The sequence below is a fragment of the Panthera uncia genome, chromosome X (genome assembly GCF_023721935.1).
Source record: "Panthera uncia isolate 11264 chromosome X, Puncia_PCG_1.0, whole genome shotgun sequence".
NCBI classification, from domain to species: domain Eukaryota; kingdom Metazoa; phylum Chordata; class Mammalia; order Carnivora; family Felidae; genus Panthera; species Panthera uncia.
This window is the reverse complement of record NC_064817.1, coordinates 47,269,193-47,287,013: the sequence shown is the minus strand read 5'-3', so window position 1 is coordinate 47,287,013 and position 17,821 is coordinate 47,269,193. Positions and strand designations below refer to the sequence as shown.

Here is a 17,821-nt window from a genome sequence, read left to right as displayed (position 1 = left end):
CAACAGACACATGAAAAGATGCTCCATATCATGAATCATCAGAAAAATGCAAATCAAAACCACAATGGGATATCACCTAGTCACACTATTTAGGCAAGAAAACAGAAAAGAAAGGCATCCAAGTCACAAAGACAGAAGTAAAATTACCTGTTTTCAGATGACATGATCTTATATGTAGAAAAAACCCCAGGGAATCCAAAAACGCTGTTAGAAGTGATTAATGAGCTTGGTAAAGTACCAGGTAACAAAATCAAGATAGGAAAATCAGTTGGTCTCTATACACTAGCAGGAAACTGTCTGAAGATTAAATTAAGAAAACACCACCACTTCCAACAGAAAATTAAGGAATAAAATGTTTAGGAATAAACTTAACTAAGGTGGTGAAAGACATACACTGAAAACTACAAAATACTGATGAAACAAATTAAAGAAGACACAAGTAAGTGGAAAGATATGCCATGTTCATAAATTAGAAACGTAATATTGTTAAAACGTCTGTACTACACAAAATGATCTACAGATTCAATGCGGTCCCAGCAAAATACCAATGACATTGTTCACAGGAATAACCAAAACACAATCCTAACATTTGTATGGAACCACTAAATACCGAACCCCAAATAGCCAAAACAACTTGAGAAAGGATAACATGCATGGAGTCATTGCACTTCTTGAATTCAAAATACATTACAAAACAAGCTTAATTAAAACAGCATGGTATTGGCATAAAAACAGACATATAGACCAATGGAACAGAATAGAAATCCCAGAAATGGCCAACTGATTTTTGACAAGGGTTCCAATAATACACAATGGGGAAAGGATGGTCTCTCCAACAAATGGTGCTGGAGAAAAATGGATATCCACATCCAAAAGAATAAAAATAGACCCTTATATTTCACCATACCAAAAAATCTACTCAAAATGAATTAAAGATTTAAATGTAAGACCTGAATCTGTAAATCTCCTAGAAGAACACTTAGGGAAAAAGCTCCATGGCATTGGTCTAGGCAATGATTCCTTGGACATGACACCAAAGCACAATGACAAAAGTAATAATAGACACGTGGGAATACATCAAACCAAAAAATATCTGCATGGCAAAGAAAACAATCAACAATGTGAAAAGGCAACCTATGGAATGGGAGAAAATATTTGGAAACCATATAGCCAAAAGGGGGTGAATATCCAAAATATATTGGAAACTCCTACCAATCAAACAAACACCACAAATAACCCAATGAAAAAATGGGCTAAGGATCTGACTAGGCATTTCTCCAAGAATATGTACAAATGGTCAAACAGTATATGAAAGGATGCTTGGAATCACTAATCACCGGAGAAATACAAATCAAAACCATAATAAGATATCACCTAATACCTGTTAGGATGGTTGTTATTAAAAAAAAATGATAAGACTTGTTGGTGAGGTTATGAAGCAATTTTAACCCTTGTACACTATTGGTGGGAATACAAAATACTGCAGCTGCTATGGAAAATAATATGTAGAGTTTTCAAAAAATTAAATATATAGCTAACATATGATTCTGCAGTCCCACTTCTGAATCAGAATGTCAAAAAGATTTCTGCACTCCCATAAATCATTGCAGCATTATTCACAATACTCAAGATATGAAAACAAACTACATGTTTATCAACAGATACCTTCATAAAGAAAATTTGGTATATACACACAACGGAATACTATTCAGCCTTAAAAACAGGAGGAAATCCTGTCATATATGACAACATGGATGTGCCTGGAGGACATTATGCTGAGTGAAATAAGCCAGTCACAGAAGGACACATACTGCATGATTCCACTTGTATGAGCTACCTAAAATAGCTTTAGAGAAACAGAGATAAAAATGGTGGTTGGCAAGAGCTGGAAGGAAGACGAGAGGTGGATTGGTGTCCAATGGGTATAAGGTCAACAGTTGTACAAGATTAGTAGGCCCCATAAATCTGCTGCATGACATCGTGCCTATGGTTAATAATACTTCATCATGCACTTAAAAATGTGTCATGAGGGTAGACAAAATGTTAAATGTTTGTACCACAATTTAAAAACTGTAGTATGTAACATACAATGGAGTGCTATTCTGCCTTACAAAGGAATAAAATTCTGATACATGCTGCAATGTGGATGAACCTTGAAGACATTATGCTAATTGACATATACCAGCTACAAAAGGACAAATACTGCATGATTCCACTTACATGAAGTACATACTATAGTCAAATATAGAGAGACAGAGTGTAGTACAGTGGTTACCAGGGATTGGGGGTAGGGGAGAATGGAGATTTGCTGTTTAATGGGTACCGAGTTTCAGTATGGGATCATAAAAAGTTCTGGAGATGGATAGTAGTGACGGTCGCACAACAATGTGAGTGTACTTAATTCCACTGAACTTTACATTTAAAAGTGGTTAATATGGTAAATTTTACGTTATATATACATATACATATACATATATATATACATATACAAATATATATACACATACATATGTATATATATACATACATATGTATATATACATACATATACAAATATATATATACATATGTGTGTATATATATATATATACATATGTATATATATATTTGCCACAGTAAAAATAAAGCATAACTGCCTCTTTAAACAAAATTATAACAATGTGCTGTGGAGTTTATAAAATACGTGGCAGTAATATATATGGCAACATAACATAAAGAGCACATGGGGAGGAATGGAAGCTTACTACTATGAATTTTTAACAGTACTTGTGAAGTGGTATGATGCCCCTTGAAGGGAGACCATGATAAAGCAAGACTGTGTATTATAAACCCTGAAGCAACCACTAAAATAGTTTTAGCTAGTATGCCAAGAAGAGAGAAATTTGAAATCATTAAAAAAATGTTCAATTATTCCCAAATAAGTTTTAAAAAGAGGGAAATGGTAAAAAAGGAAAGATTGGAAGGATAGGGAATGATCAAACGATGTGCCAACTAAAATAAACATAGTGTAAATATGAAGACACCGTTTAAATTTAAATGTAAAATTATATTATATATATTACATATAATATACTAACGGTGATCAAAAAGAACCTGGGGGTGCCTGGGTGGCTCAGTCAGTTAAGCGTCTGAGTCTTGATTTCTGCTCAGGTCATGATCTCATGGTTCTTGAGATCAAGCCCCACATCGGGTTCTGTGCTGACAGTGCAGAGCCTGCTTGGGATTCTCTCTCTCCCTCTTTCTCTCTCTGCCCCTTCTCTCTCTCTCTCTCTCTCTCAAAATAAATTAAATAAACATCAAAATGAACCTGGAGCAGCTATATGAATCTCAGACTCAAGAAGACATAAAACTCCTGGACATTTCTGCATCTAACAGAGGTTCAGCATGCAAGAAACGAACAAACAAACAAAAAAACTAATGAGGTTACAAGGAGAACTAATAAAATCCACAGTTATCGTTGGAGATTTCAACAGTCCTCTCCCAGTAATAGAACAATGGAAAGAAAATCAGCAATGAGGTAGAACTGAGCAGGGCCATCAATCACATGAAACATATTGACATTTATAGAATATCTCATCCATAGAAAGGAGAATACAAATTATATTTAAGAGCATATGGAACATTCACCAAATTAAATCATATCTTGGTTCATGAAACAAGCCTTACTAGACTTAAAATAATGGGAATTCAAAAAAAAAGTATGTTCTCAGACTACGTTGAAATTAAAGTAGAAATTAATAAACAGAAAAATCTAGTAACACTTGGAATTAAACAGCACACCTCTAAGTAACCTGTGGGTCAAAAAGGCAGTCTCAATTGAAATTAGAAACTAGGTTGAACTGGACAATAATTAAAATACAAAATATCAAAGTTTGTGGGATGCAGCTAAGGCAGTGTTTACAGAGAAAATTGTAGATTTAAATGCTTAAGTTAGAAAAGAAGAAAGGACTCAAGTTAGTAACCTAAGATTCACTCCTAGGAAAGGATAAAAAGAGGAGCAAAGTGAAATCAAATCAAGCAGAAAGAAGAAAATAAGACAGAAGCCAAAATCAATGTGACTGAGACAGAAAAACAATAGAGAAAATCTATGAAACAACAAACAAAAACTTATACTTGACTTGGAAAATATTAGTAAATTGGTAACCTCTCACAAGAATGACCAACATAAAAGGTGTGAAGATATAAATATCAATATAAAGAATGAAAAAGGAGATGTTGCTACAGACTTGGAAACATTAAAACAGGATATTGCAAACAACTCGATGTTGAAAACTGGACAATCTAGGTAAAGATGCACTAATTCCTCAAAGAACAAAAACTACTAAAATGCCCCCAAGATCAAATAGATAACACGAATATCCCTATAACTGTTAAATAAATTGAACTTGTAGTCAAATACATTTTGAAAAGGAAATCTCTTGGTACTCATGATTTCCTTGGGAGAAACTTCCAAACAGTTAAAGAAATAATACCTACCATATACAAATGTGCAAAAAATTGAAGGGGAAGGAATGCTTCAAAACTCCACAACTTATTTTGAGAGGCTGAAGTTACCCGGATACTAAAACCAGATAAAGACATTACCAAAAACGTGATCTATAGTCCAATACCCCAACACCTTTAGAACATAGATGCAAAAAATTGTCAAAAGAATGTTAGGAGATCATATCCAGCACAATATTATAAATAACGATACACTATGACCAAGAGAAATATAGGCTGTTTCAATGTTTGGAAATTAATCAGTGTAATCCATCATATTAACAAATTAAAGAAGCAAAAACACACGATTATCACAATAGATGTGGGAAAAGCATTTGACAAAGTGCAACATGCATTCATGATTAAAATTCTCATCAAAGTAGGAATTGAAGTATACTTCCTCGAACACATAAAACACATTTACAAAAAAAACCATGCAGCTAACATTATACTTAATGTTAAATTACTGAATTACTGAATGCATTTTCCCTGAGATCAGAGGCAAGGTAAAGAAGTTCCTAACATTGCACTGAAAGTCTGAGTCAATGGAATAAGGCAAGAAAAGGAAATAAAAATGCATACAGTTTGGAAAGGAAGATGTAAAATGATTCTTACTCACAGTCAATATGATGGTCTACATAGAGAAGAAAAAATAATCTAAAAAAGAACTTCTAAAACCAATAAGGCAGTTTAACAAGGTGGCAGGATACAAAGTCAACACACCAAAATCAAACTTACTTCTATACCCTAGAAACGCACAATTTAATGCAAAAAATGAACCTCACATGAATCTGACACGCAGAAATGAACTCAAAGTGGATCAAAGTTATAAACATAAAACTATGAAACTTTTAGAATAAAACAGAATAAACCATAATAAATTAGGATTAGGCAAGGACTTCTTAGATGTGGTATCAAAATAATGATGTGTAAATGAAATCACTGAGAAATTGGGCAACTTTGAGGTTGAAAACTTTTGTTCTACTTAAGACACTATTAAAGCAGGAAAGAATAAGCTTCAGCCTAGAAGAAAACATTTGCAAACCAAATATCTGAAACAGGATTTGTATACAGAATATGTAAGGAAATCTCAAACCTCCTCAATAAGTAAACAAACAACCTAGTCTGCTGTAAAGCGAGCAACAGACACGGTAACTTCAACCAAGATGATATAAGGATGGCACATAAGCACATGAACAGTGTTCAACATCATTAACTATTAAGAACATGCAAACAAAATTAGCCAACCCACACCTAGTTGGATGACTAAAACCACACACACACACACACACACACACACACACACACACGTGTAAATCATTCTCAAAGTGACAAAATTATACTAATGGAGAATACATCAGTGGTTGCTGGGGGTTGGGCCCAAGGTGGTGGTGATGGAATAGTTGTGTATCCTCGTTGTGGTGATGGTTACACTAATCTATACATTTGTTAAAATTCACATGCCAAAGGGAAAATAAAACAAATTTTACAGTGTGATAATTTGTGAAACTAAAAATTAAAAACCTATGCACACACATACACACACACGATATACCAGTACACACCAATTAGAATGGCTATAGTTAAATGTGCTGATTTTATCAAGTGCCGGTAGGGATGTAGAACTTGAATACACCACTGGCATAAAATGTAAAATGTTACAACTACATTGGAAAACGTGTTTGGCAGTGTTTTAATCAATTTAAGCTGCCGCAACAAAATACCACAGACTGAGTGGCTTATAGGCAACAGGAATGCAGTTGTTACAGTTCTGAAGGCTAGGCTGTCCAACATCATGGTCACCTTTTGGCAAGAGCCTTCTTCCTGGTTTGTGCCGGGTGCCTTCTCACTGTATTCTCACTTGGTGAAAGGGGTGAGCTAGTTCTCTGGAGCCTCTTTTACAAGGACATTAGTGCCATTTTTGAGGGCTCTACCATCATGACCGAGTTACCACCTAAAAGTGCCCCCCCGCAAATACCACCACCTTGGGCATTAGGATTTCAATATGTGAATATCGGGGGGACACAAACATTCAGACAGGCAGTTTCTTAAAATATTACACATACACTTGTCATATGATCTGGTCATTCTACACCTAAGAAATTGCCCATGTGAAAGGAAAGCATATGTATATGAGTGTCCAGAGCAGCTTTATTTGGAAAAAAAAAAAAACAAAAAAAAAACAATGAAACATTCCTAATGTCCATCAACACATGAATTGATGGAAATTAAAAAGAAAAAAAAGAAAAGAAAAGTGGTATTTCCATATAATGGAATGCTCCTAGCAATAAAAGGAAATTAACTATTGATACACACTACAACACCAATGGATTTCAACATGGTGAGTGTAAGAAGCCAGAAAAAAAAAATGAGTATACACATTATTATTAAATTTATTTGAAATTCCAGAAAATGAAAACTAATGTATATTCACACAAAGCAGATCAGTAGCTGCCTGGGGACTGGAAAGAGTGAGGAGAGGCAGGAGCCAGGGAGTATAAAGGAGAAGGAGCAGGAAATTCATCACATGGAAATGTCACATCGAAATGTACCCCTTGGTGTGTGTGTGTGTGTGTGTGTGTGTGTGTGTGTGTAAGGAAAAGGCAATAAATAGGATTACATGGAGTGCCTCCAAGTTGCTGGCAAGATCCTAGTCCTTAAGGAGGGTAGCGATCACACATTCTGCCATATTAATGTACAAATGAGAAAATAAATTAGTTTTATATATGCTTCTATATTTGTGAGACATTTAAGAAAATGTATGTAAACACCAGAATAATAGATAGATAGATAGATAGATAGATAGATATATCTACCTAGCTATTTCCTGCTACCACAGTAATAAAGGCCACTGTCCAAGTTCCTCTCTGTTTCTCCCTGTGAGTGACCTCATGTGGCCCTGTGTGGTGTGCCATGCCTTCCATCCTCTGAGGGACTAGGAGTAATAAACTCTTCTTTCAAAGGCAGTTCTCTCCCTTTCTGTCATTTTACCATACCTGATTAAAGCTAATCCTGGGTACATGTTAAAACAGAAGGCTGGCAAGTCCAAAACCTGTAGGGTGGGCTGTCAGGCTGGAGACCAAGGGAGAGCTGATGCTGCAGAATCCCTCCTGATCAGGAGGAGGTCTGTTCAGGCCTTCAGCTAATTACATGATACCCATATGTATTAAGGGGGATGATATGATTCACTCAAGGTCCACCTATTTAAATGTTAAATCTCATTCAGAATACCTTCATAGAAACATCCAGAACAAAGTTTGACCACATATGTGGACACAGTGGCCCAACCAAGTTGACACATAAAATTAACCATCACAAGTCCACCTCTGGTCATCTTGGTACCCATATGCATCCCCTTAAAATGTACTTAATCTTCAAATAAAGACAGTAACAAGGTCATACTTCTACCTATCATGATACAATTATCCTGCGTACAAACAAAAACACACTATCCCTTTCACCACAAGAGGATGCAAAGTCATTAAGAGATGTTTACTCTCTCTCTGATATCCTCTAACTTAACTACTATGATGCAAATGTGGCAATGCTTAAATTATATATCAGTTCAATGTATCTTATGTCATAAGATAAGAGGATAACAGAAGGAAGAAAAAGTTATTAGACAGACAGGTATAAATGCAGGAACATATTTCTAACAAAACAAGGAAGAAATACTCATAACAATTAATGTTTCCCTTTCTGTAACTAGTCACGTGGCCATAGCTGGTATTCATAACTACCTTCTTTTACTAACTCATTCCACATTTCCTTTGTCCTCAGCAAGCACCTCAGCTGGCCATGGTTCTTTATCTGGTAGGGTATCCCAGGCCTTCATTCCTGAAGGACCTGGGCCATTAGTAGTCCTTCCTGAATTTGGTTGTTGTAGTTTTCCATTGAGCTTAATTACAGGGCATGTTATTACTAAGGGAGGCCTTAAGGGGCCTCCTGTATTCTAGACATACTCTTCCATGCCTCTCTTGTGGAGTGACAGTCCAATTTCCACTTGGTGGTCAGGATCAATAACTTCAGTCAGCACACTAATTCCCTTCTTTGCCTGCTGATTGAGGGGCGTGAAGAGCCTAAAGTGGCTGGGTGGCAGTCTTATTTTCCAATTCAATGCAATCATTATTGTGTCTCTTGGTGGAGGTGTTCCTCCCTTTGGAACAAAGACCTCTATCCAGGCCAGTGGAGCATAAGGTCATGGGGACAGGAAGCCAACTTTGTGCTAGTGGATCACTAGGGTGTGACAATGGGTGGTCCAACTCCCATTTACACCCTTTGATTCTTGGACCTGTGAACCCTGGCTATGGCAGAAATAGCACCATACGTTGGATGGTGAATCAGAGCATATGCAGCCTCCTGGAGAGCCTTGCCCCAGCCCTGCAAGGTATCGCCACCTAGCTGGTGCTGTAACTGGGTCTTCAAAAGTCCTTTCTTAAGAGGACCTGACCTCCCCTATATTCAAGAGGTTCTGTGTCTATAAACTGGCTCAAGTCTGGGAATTAGTTGAGGGGATGTGACTATTTTTATTTCCAAGTTAGACTTTTTGTTCATTTGACCTAGAATTTTTGTGGCTATACAGATCAAGTAAGTATTTAGTAGGCTTCCTAAATGTTTCTCTTCTAGGAACATCATGATCAACTAGCCAATGCTATAGGCCTCTGGAAGCCAGACTATTCTAATTCCTGCTTTGACTATGCTGTCCATTATGGTAATCATGTCCACCTTACCTTTGGAGGTTGAGTGATGCCACTTGGCCCCTGCCACCCAGGAATACAATTACTCCCATTGCCTTTAGGTTCCTTTACTCAGTAGCAGCGATTCTCACTGTACGTTCTGGTCTACAGATAAGAGTGATGTCCCAGCAGGCCCCTAAAGGTGAGGTAAAAAGTGTAACCCATGAGAAGGTGTGCTCTTCAAGGGTGGAGTTCTTCAAAGATGCTGGGGCTCCCCTCAAAAATGCATTTTTCACAGTCGTGGTGAAGGGTGTGCCCTGCAGACCCTCCCAGGGTAGGTGAGTAGGTCTTAAATGACAAATCTACTCCAACATTCAAACATCCCTAAGACTTTAAATCCTTTCTTCTACAGTAAACCAAGGACAGGGCTTGCATTTCTAGCTCACTTACTGCAGACTACACTTTGGATCACGTGTTAACCAACCAAAAAAAGTTTCAGAGCCCTTTCTAACTTTCTGTGCTGCAACATTAAATGAAGCATCTCTGCTTAGTGGGCCCATGTCAATAAATTCACCCTAATCCAAGGATATGTTCCTTACACCATTACCCCACATCCTTAATATCCATTCCCACACATGTCTCCCTATTTCTGTCTGTATGAATTAGAAAAAAACTAGTAGCTCTTTTGGAGTGCAGTACACCTTCTCATGGGCTACACGTTTTACCTCACCTTTAGGGGCCTGTTGGGACTTGAGTCTTGTTATAGATGTAGAAGCAGAGAGAGGTGGTCGGTGGGAGGGTCCTTGGGGGCATCATCAGTGTCTTTCAAGGAAACGTCCTCAGGCATTATGTTTTCCATTATACTTTCTTCAGGCAATGCAGGGCTAATCTCTCCTCACTGGGGATGGAGAGGCGGCTTCTACTAGTAACGATGACTCATGATGTTAAGGACTCAATGTTCCCAGTTTCATTACTGGTCTTCCCCCATGTTCCCAATCCCATCTTTAGGATCCCATTGCTTCCCAATTGATGCCTACACTTTAATGGTGGATGTGCAGTGAGGTTTGGAATTCAAGTTCCATTGTAATTCAGCCATTGGATGAGACTCTCATCTCAGCCCTGTGGCTCCAGGAGATAAGGGGTCTCTTTCAGGGTAGATATAGAAACTTTCAGGCCAGACATAGAAGCTTTCAGGTCATTTATGAAGTGTTTGAGTGAGGAATTTGAATCTCTGAGCTCATTCTTTTCTTTTTCCCACTTTGTCCAGTGACATTAGGAGCAACCAACAATTCCCATTGTACTCCTTAGTTTCACAAAAAATGTTTTAACGTATCATGTACATGCCCTCTCAGATCCCTGCCTTGTATGAGTATTTGATTAGGAGTATGCAATAGTGATATTTTGTGTATCTCTATTGCCACATCAGGCCATAGACTATGAGTGTGCTCTTTACTATTGGAAATAGAGTTATTAGTGTCTTTAAATATAATCAAATTAGAGAACCAACTCCAGAACCCCACAACCAATTCAGAAAACTCATCCTTAACATTCTGTTCTTTAGAAAAAGAGAAAGAGAGAGAGAGAGAGAGAGAGAGAGAGAGAGAGAGAGAGAGACTCTGTTCTTTAGAGCCAGTTCTGGTATCAAAATCAGCATGAGTCAGGGTTCTGCAGAGAAAAAGACCAATAGGATGCAGTGTGTGTGTGTGTGTGTGTGTGTGTGTGTGTGTGTGTGTAGAGACAGACAGACAGACAGACAGAGATACAGAGAGAAACAGAGACAGAGAGACAGAGAGAAATTTATTTCAAGGAACTGGCTCGTGATTATGGAGACTGGTAAATCCAAAGCCTGCAGGATTGGCTGACAAACTAGAGACCCACATAAGAACCAATGTTGCAGCTCAAGTCTAAAGGCCATCTGCTGCAGAACTGCCTCTTGCTCAGGAGAGGTCAGTCTTTTGCTCTGTTCAGGCCTTCACCAGATTGGATGAGGCCCACCCACATTATAGAGGGCAATTTGCTTTGCTCAAAATTCACGGATTTAAAAGTTATTCTCATCCAAAAAACACTCTCACAGAATCATCCATAATAATGTTTGATCACATATCTGGGCACCATGACCCAGCCAAACTGGGTCACATAAAATTAACCATTATGCTTTATCATTTCTGTCCTTCTTTCACTCTCTCTTCCTTTATTTTTAACACATGGCAAAATGTTCACAGCTGTTGGTTTACACATATTTTTTTTTCACATTTTAGGCATTTATATTTCCTTCTTACATGCCAGAAGACTGCATTTCAGAGAAGCGAGGTGATTTTCTCAAGGCTAAACAGCCAATATTTGGCCATCCCAGGAATCAAACCCAGATCTTCTGACTTAAGATTCCTGGCTCTTTCTAATGATTTTAGTTCCCAAAACCTCAGCTGAGAGTGCACTGAAAGTTGCGACACTGCCCATATTTTAAACCACGTATTGACATCCATAGTATCTCTGGAGTCACCTTGGTTTCTGTGATGTACCATTTGCAGGATGTGGGGCAAGGGTGAGCATTCTCAGTGCCATACTCTAGATTACTTTTTATTATTTCTGGACGTATTATATTACCTTTATGTTGCCTTGGACAGATAGCAGCACTCAAGAGACAGTGGAGTTGATGGTGTGGTTCTGGAAGGAGTAAGATGCATAGGGTTCTCTTTTCCATTTAGCCCATTTACCTTTTGAACAGGAAGTGCCAGTGAGTCAGTCCAGTAATGGCTGGGGCATTATTATTAAGCCTCCGCTCCTTAGGCTGCCACCTTATTTATTCTTCACAGTAGATAATGTTATCACCTTTTACAATGGGCCTGGATGGACTCTGCTGTCTCAGGTTCAGCACCATTTTGTGGCTGAAACAGCAAACAAAGATTTTTATTTTTATTTTTTTTAAAGATTGTATTTTTAGATGATAAGCCTCTTAAATGTTAATGGATCAGATGGTATACCTTAAGCCTGAATTACCCTCTATTTCATTGACAGTTTTTTAATAATAGGAATTAAATTATATGCTTCACAGGATGGGTGGAGAGAGGTGCAGAATAAATAGACAGAACCTTGGGAATCCAAGCTGGTGCAGCCATTCTGGAGAACAGTATGGAGGTTCCTCAAAAAACTAAAAATAAAACTACCCTATGACCCAGCAATTGCACTACTAGGCATTTATCCACGGGATACAGGTGTGCTGTTTCGAAGGGACACATGCACCCCCATGTTTCTAGCAGCACTATCAACAATAGCCAAAGTATGAAAAGAGCCCAAATGTCCACCAATGGATGAATGGATAAAGAAGGCGTGATATACACACACACACACACACACACACACACACACACACACATATTGGAGTATTACTCAGCAATCAAAACAATGAAATCTTGTCATTTGCAACTACGTGGATGGAACTGGAGGGTATTATGCTAAGTGAAATTAGTCAGTCAGAGAAAGACAAAAATCACATGACTTCACTCATATGAGGACTTTAAGAGACAAAACGGGTGAACATAAGGGAAGGGAAACAAGAATAATATAAAAACAGGGAGGGGACAAAACAGAAGAGACTCATAAATATGGAGAACAAACTGAGGGCTGCTGGAGGGGTTGTGGGAGGGGGGATGGGCTAAATGGGCAAGGGGCATCAAGGGATCTACTCCTGAAATCATTGTTTCACTATATGCAAACTAATTTGGATGTAAATTTAAAAAAATAAAAAAATTAAATTAAAAAAATAAAACCTGATGATTTCAATGAAAATAATACAATGGTCTCAGCAAATTAAACCTTAAAGTTGAATTAATTAATTAATACCATATTAATTTGTTTTTTTACAAAACCTTTATTCTTGCATAAAATACCTACAAACCAGGAAAGTTTAATAGAGTTCCATGATGGCTCCAAGGCACTATCCTGTATATCATGATAACAACAACAGGAGATTCAAGAGGGCATACTCAATTCGAGCCAGTGAATCTCACTGGCATCTTTGTGCCTGGCGCTGTGCTAGTGACTGTAAGGAATTCAAGGATGTAACCACTTTGAGGCGGGGGGGAGGGGGAAGGTATGAATTTAATCCACAAGCACACATTTCTGGTGGCCCTTTAGGCAGCCAGTGTTGTTCCAGGCACCATGGTACTCAGAGAAGAAACTTAAAGTGTTCACTCTTTAGTGAGATTTAGTGAGCTTAGAATCTAGTTGGGAATAATAGTGAGACATAAAGCCTTATGCATCAGGGAAGAAGTAGAGTAGCCATTAATCGTTGGGCTGTAAGTGCAATTAGGTTTCCAAGAACGATATTGAGGTGGACTGGTGCATTTGGAAAGGGGGTGGGGGAGGATTGCAAAATGGAGACTCAGAGGGCAGATAGGATTTATACAGACAGAGGAGAGGAGAGAAGGTATTCCTAGGAGAATGAGGAGAAAAGTGAACATGGGCACAGAGATGGGAATGAGCATGGCAAATGTGGGAAAGAGCAAGAAGAGCTCTCAGGACATGAAAGGAAGAAATGTTGGCAATATCATAGAACTGGCCTCATGGAGCCATGGAGTGCACAGTGGACTAAGAACCAGAGGGCCTGAATTCCCAAAGGTATTATCCTGGTTCTGTACTCACTACATGGGTGGCCTTGGTTAGGTCAGGTAGATGTTTTGTGCCCTGGTGCCCTGATTTACTCATGGTCACGTGAGGATACTGACAGTAGCCTGCTGCTCTCTCATGCTTGTTGCAAAAACCACAAGAGACGATGCCTGAAGAAGTGTTTTTTTTTTTAAATAGAAAAATTAAAATGAGGACCCCTTCTTCCACTTTATATTACACCAGCATGGTGAAGAAATGGCTCCTGAGTCTGCAGTAGGATTTGTTTTCTAGTCAGCTTCAGGCAGAGGGTTACTGCATGTGGGGACAGGGGGTGCTTCTTAGTTGACATGAAGGCAATTTTTGCCCCTGTAGAGGGCCAGGCCTGGAAGCCTCAACCCAGGGGAGACAGATCATCCATGCAAGAGGTGTTTCTTGGGTTCTCCGCTGGGTTGTATGACCTCTCTGAAAGAGGTCCCTGTTCTCTGACATCAGATGAAAGAAGTCACGAAACTGTACACAAAGGCCAGTGAGGTGTGGTGGAAAGAGACCTGGACCTGGAATGAAATCTATCTGACATCTGATTTTAGGGTTTGCCCCATACTAAACATGTGAACTTAAGCAAGCAGCTTGCTATCTCTGGGCCCTGGTTCCCTCATCCGTCAAATTGAAGTAAAAACAACACTGCTCCACTTCCTTATAGAGTGGGTTATTGCAGGGGTCAAATGCACAACACATGAGAGGTTTCTGTAAACTCTAAAGTGGTAGGCCAACTTGGCTTATTTTTATTTTTCTTATTAATGAATGTAAACAGTTTTCTGACCAGTTGCTATCTACTATTTTGGCCTGCTCTATCATCACATCTGAAAGGTTATACTTCAGACAGCTAGTTGTACCTTACCACAGTATTAGCACTGCAGTTAGGCTGAATTCTTAGGGTTCCTGTATAATTAAACCAGAACTCCAACTTAGGATACAGATCACAGAGTCACAAACCATTTGAGGGTGGGGGAAAGTTTGGATCTGCAGTTAAAACACAAGGGCAAATTCACTCAGCTCTATTTTACTCCACATGATCATTTGCTTTATGTGGGCAAGAACACAGAGCTCAACAGGGTTTTCAGAATATTCTAGTTAACAAAAGTGTTCCCACTCACCTTCACTACTCTACAACCCTAACACTAGTCTGGATAAACCTGCACTAGTTTAGTGTCCTCTCAGTACTAGCATTCTAGCGCTGGCAGTCTTCCCCTATCTCTCCGCAGGAAAACAAAGAAAAGAAAAGAAAAGAAAAGAAAAGAAAAGAAAAGAAAAGAAAGGAAAAGAAAAGAAAGGAAAGGAAAGGAAAAGAAAAGAAAAGAAAAGAAAAGAAAAGAAAGGAAAGGAAAAGAAAAGAAAGGAAAGGAAAGGAAAGGAAAAGAAAAGAAAAGAAAAGAAAAGAAAAAAGAAAAGAAAAGAAAAGAAAAGAAAAGAAAAGAAACAACCCACAGTGGGCTTCTTTGATTGGGTCTTAATTTCATGTGGTTGCCATTTTGTCTCACCTTTACACAAAATGCCTCACCCACATATAGAACACACAAGGAGTTGGAAGAGGACCAGGGTTTTGTGGGAGTATTTGGAGAGTGCCCTTAAGAAGGTTGGGAATATCTCCAACCAAGGGAGAGAGATGGAAAGTGGGTCGTCTCTTCACATCCACTCAAGCAAGCAAGAGGGTCTTCAAGAAGACCACTGCCTAGAGCTTCAAATGAGCCCCCTCTCCATGAGGGACCAAGAGGCACCTGGAGCACAAGGCAGAGCACATCTGCCCCGCCCCCCAGCCCAACCGCCTTCTCCTAGTGGGTGACCCCCATTGAGACGTCACCACCCGCGGCAGCCACTGTTTGGTCCGTGTCCTGTTGCCCCAGGAGACGACGTAGGCCTTTCCAAGAGTCTCAGAGTGAAGCCAGAGAGTCCTTGGCCCCGACCGACCGACCCTTCCAAAGTGAGGCTCCTGCCTCCAGACCTAGCCCCTCCCCACCCCCACCCCACCCCCAATCGCCGAGGACCAGATTTCCCTCAAGTTCTCAGAGAAAGGAGAGCAAGGACGGCCTCATGAGTGAGGTGGGAGAGGTCACCCGCACAGAGGTGACCGCCTCAGTACCCCCTCAAGCCGCGCAGAAACTCCTAGTTTCCTTGGGAGGTGGAGATCTTCCCCGGGCCCCAGTGGCTGGCAACCTCGGCGGAGACGTGATCCCCAAGACCACCGCGGCAGCAGGCGCCAAGGGAAAGGTGCCCAAAAAGGTCATCGCCAAGAGGGTGCGAGGCTCCGTCAAGTGGTTTAACGTGAAGAACGGGTACGGTTTCATCAGCAGGCATGATACCCAGGAAGATGTGTTCGTTCACCAGACGGCCATCACCCGGAACAACCCTCACAAGTACCAACGCAGCGTGGGCGACGGCGAGACGGTTGAGTTTGATGTGGTGCAGGGCGAGCGGGGCACCCAGGCCGCTAACGTGACCGGGCCAGCGGGTACCCCAGTGCAAGGCAGTCGCTACGCTGCCAACCGCCCCCGCTTCCGCAGGGGCTTCTACATCCGCCGCCGCGGGCCACCCTTGCACGGTCCCAGGGGCACTGAGGACGACGTCGACGAAGGTGAGGCCAGTGGCGAAGGCTTCATGAAGGCCCAGGGCCAGAGGCGCCGCCTGCCCGGTGGACCCCAAGACCAAAGGCTGCAGCGCTTTCCGCCCTTCCGCAGGGCCTCAGCCCTGTCTCGCGGCCCTTCGATCCTCGCTCCCACCAGCGGCCCGCGGCCTGCCCACCTGCCCGCGTCCACCCCAGCCTCAAGGCCCGAGTGCGCCCCTCGGCGGGGGCCCGGCCCCAGCTACCTGCTGAGTCGCCCTAGGGCTCGAGGCATCACTCCTGGTCCAAGACCCTCAGCAGGCATTTCTGAGGAGCTGGAGGCGGAAGACAAGGAAAGCGGGCGTGACGCCGGAGGCCCGAAGCAGAAGCACCCACCACGCTACGGATCCCGCCGCCCCAACAACCCACGCCACCGCCCGCAGCAGGTGCCCGGTGCCCAGGGCCAGGTCAACGTGGGAGGAGAAGGCAAGACCGGGAAGGGCCCTGCGGAAACACCCGCTTCGGTTGCTGTGGCCAAGAAGAACAGCGCCGCTGAGGAGGAGGACACCTTGGTCGCTGATGTCCCCTCTGCCACCCAGGCCAAGTAACAACAGCCTGGCTCCTTCCCTGGGGACTCCCTGGCCTGGGCGGCAGGGGATGCCCCCTTGAGGAGATGATGCCCTTTAAAGCAACACAGCCCAAACATCCACCTTGACTGTTAGATTTGTGCCCTGAGAAAAATACATGCCTCTTCCCCAAGGTTTGAGGATAAACTACAAGATCTATATATTTCTGAATTCCCTCTTACCATCTGTGTTGGTAATTTCTGCACACACACACACACACACACACACACACACACCATGTCATACTCATGCACACACCTCTGAATTTATTCTTTTAAAAGATCTGACCAGGACCACAGCTATTATTCTGTGTCACCAGGGGAATTAGTTGATGGACTAACAAAAATTACTTTTATTTTTAATAGAAAAACAAAGATGATCTGATATTGAATATTATCTTACCTCGCTGTGTGATATTGCCTGAATGGTCATTTTTTCAATAAATCATTTCATGTTGCTTTTATCTATTATTGCTGTTGTCTGATTTAAAACAAAACACTCGTCAGCACAGAATTGTATTGAACCACTCCTTTCAGTGCTTTTTCGGAACCAGTTTTAGCAAACATCATACTTGTTGTTCGTTCTTTTTACAAGTCATGAATTTAAGGCTAATTGTGGACTTGTGGGAGGCGAGGGTTGAACATCTCATGGATGTTCTAAAAGATTAGAATACACAGACAGGGAAGAAGTGTCCCCATCACATCCTCTTCCTCTGCCATTTGAGCAATAAATCTGGAGGGTGGGCCCAGCTACCCACATTTACTGCTTAGGTGTTTATTCTATGACGCAAAACTCAAAGAGCTGGACAAAACACCCACCCACCCACCCCAAAAAAA

The 17,821-nt window shown here is 40.8% G+C and overlaps 1 protein-coding gene across 1 annotated transcript; it reads left to right on the top strand.

The window, feature by feature from the left end:
* Positions 1-15,665: 15,665 nt before the first annotated feature.
* Positions 15,666-17,448, top strand: LOC125932169 (Y-box-binding protein 3-like). The gene has a single exon (XM_049644647.1). It carries the CDS (start codon positions 15,852-15,854, stop codon positions 16,965-16,967), a length of 1,116 nt encoding a protein of 371 aa, XP_049500604.1. The 5' UTR covers positions 15,666-15,851; the 3' UTR covers positions 16,968-17,448.
* Positions 17,449-17,821: the final 373 nt, after the last annotated feature.

Excerpts from the sequence above, each read along its gene's own strand:
- LOC125932169 (XM_049644647.1), top strand. The coding sequence starts at position 15,852 with ATGAGTGAGGTGGGAGAGGTCACCCGCACAGAGGTGACCGCCTCAGTA.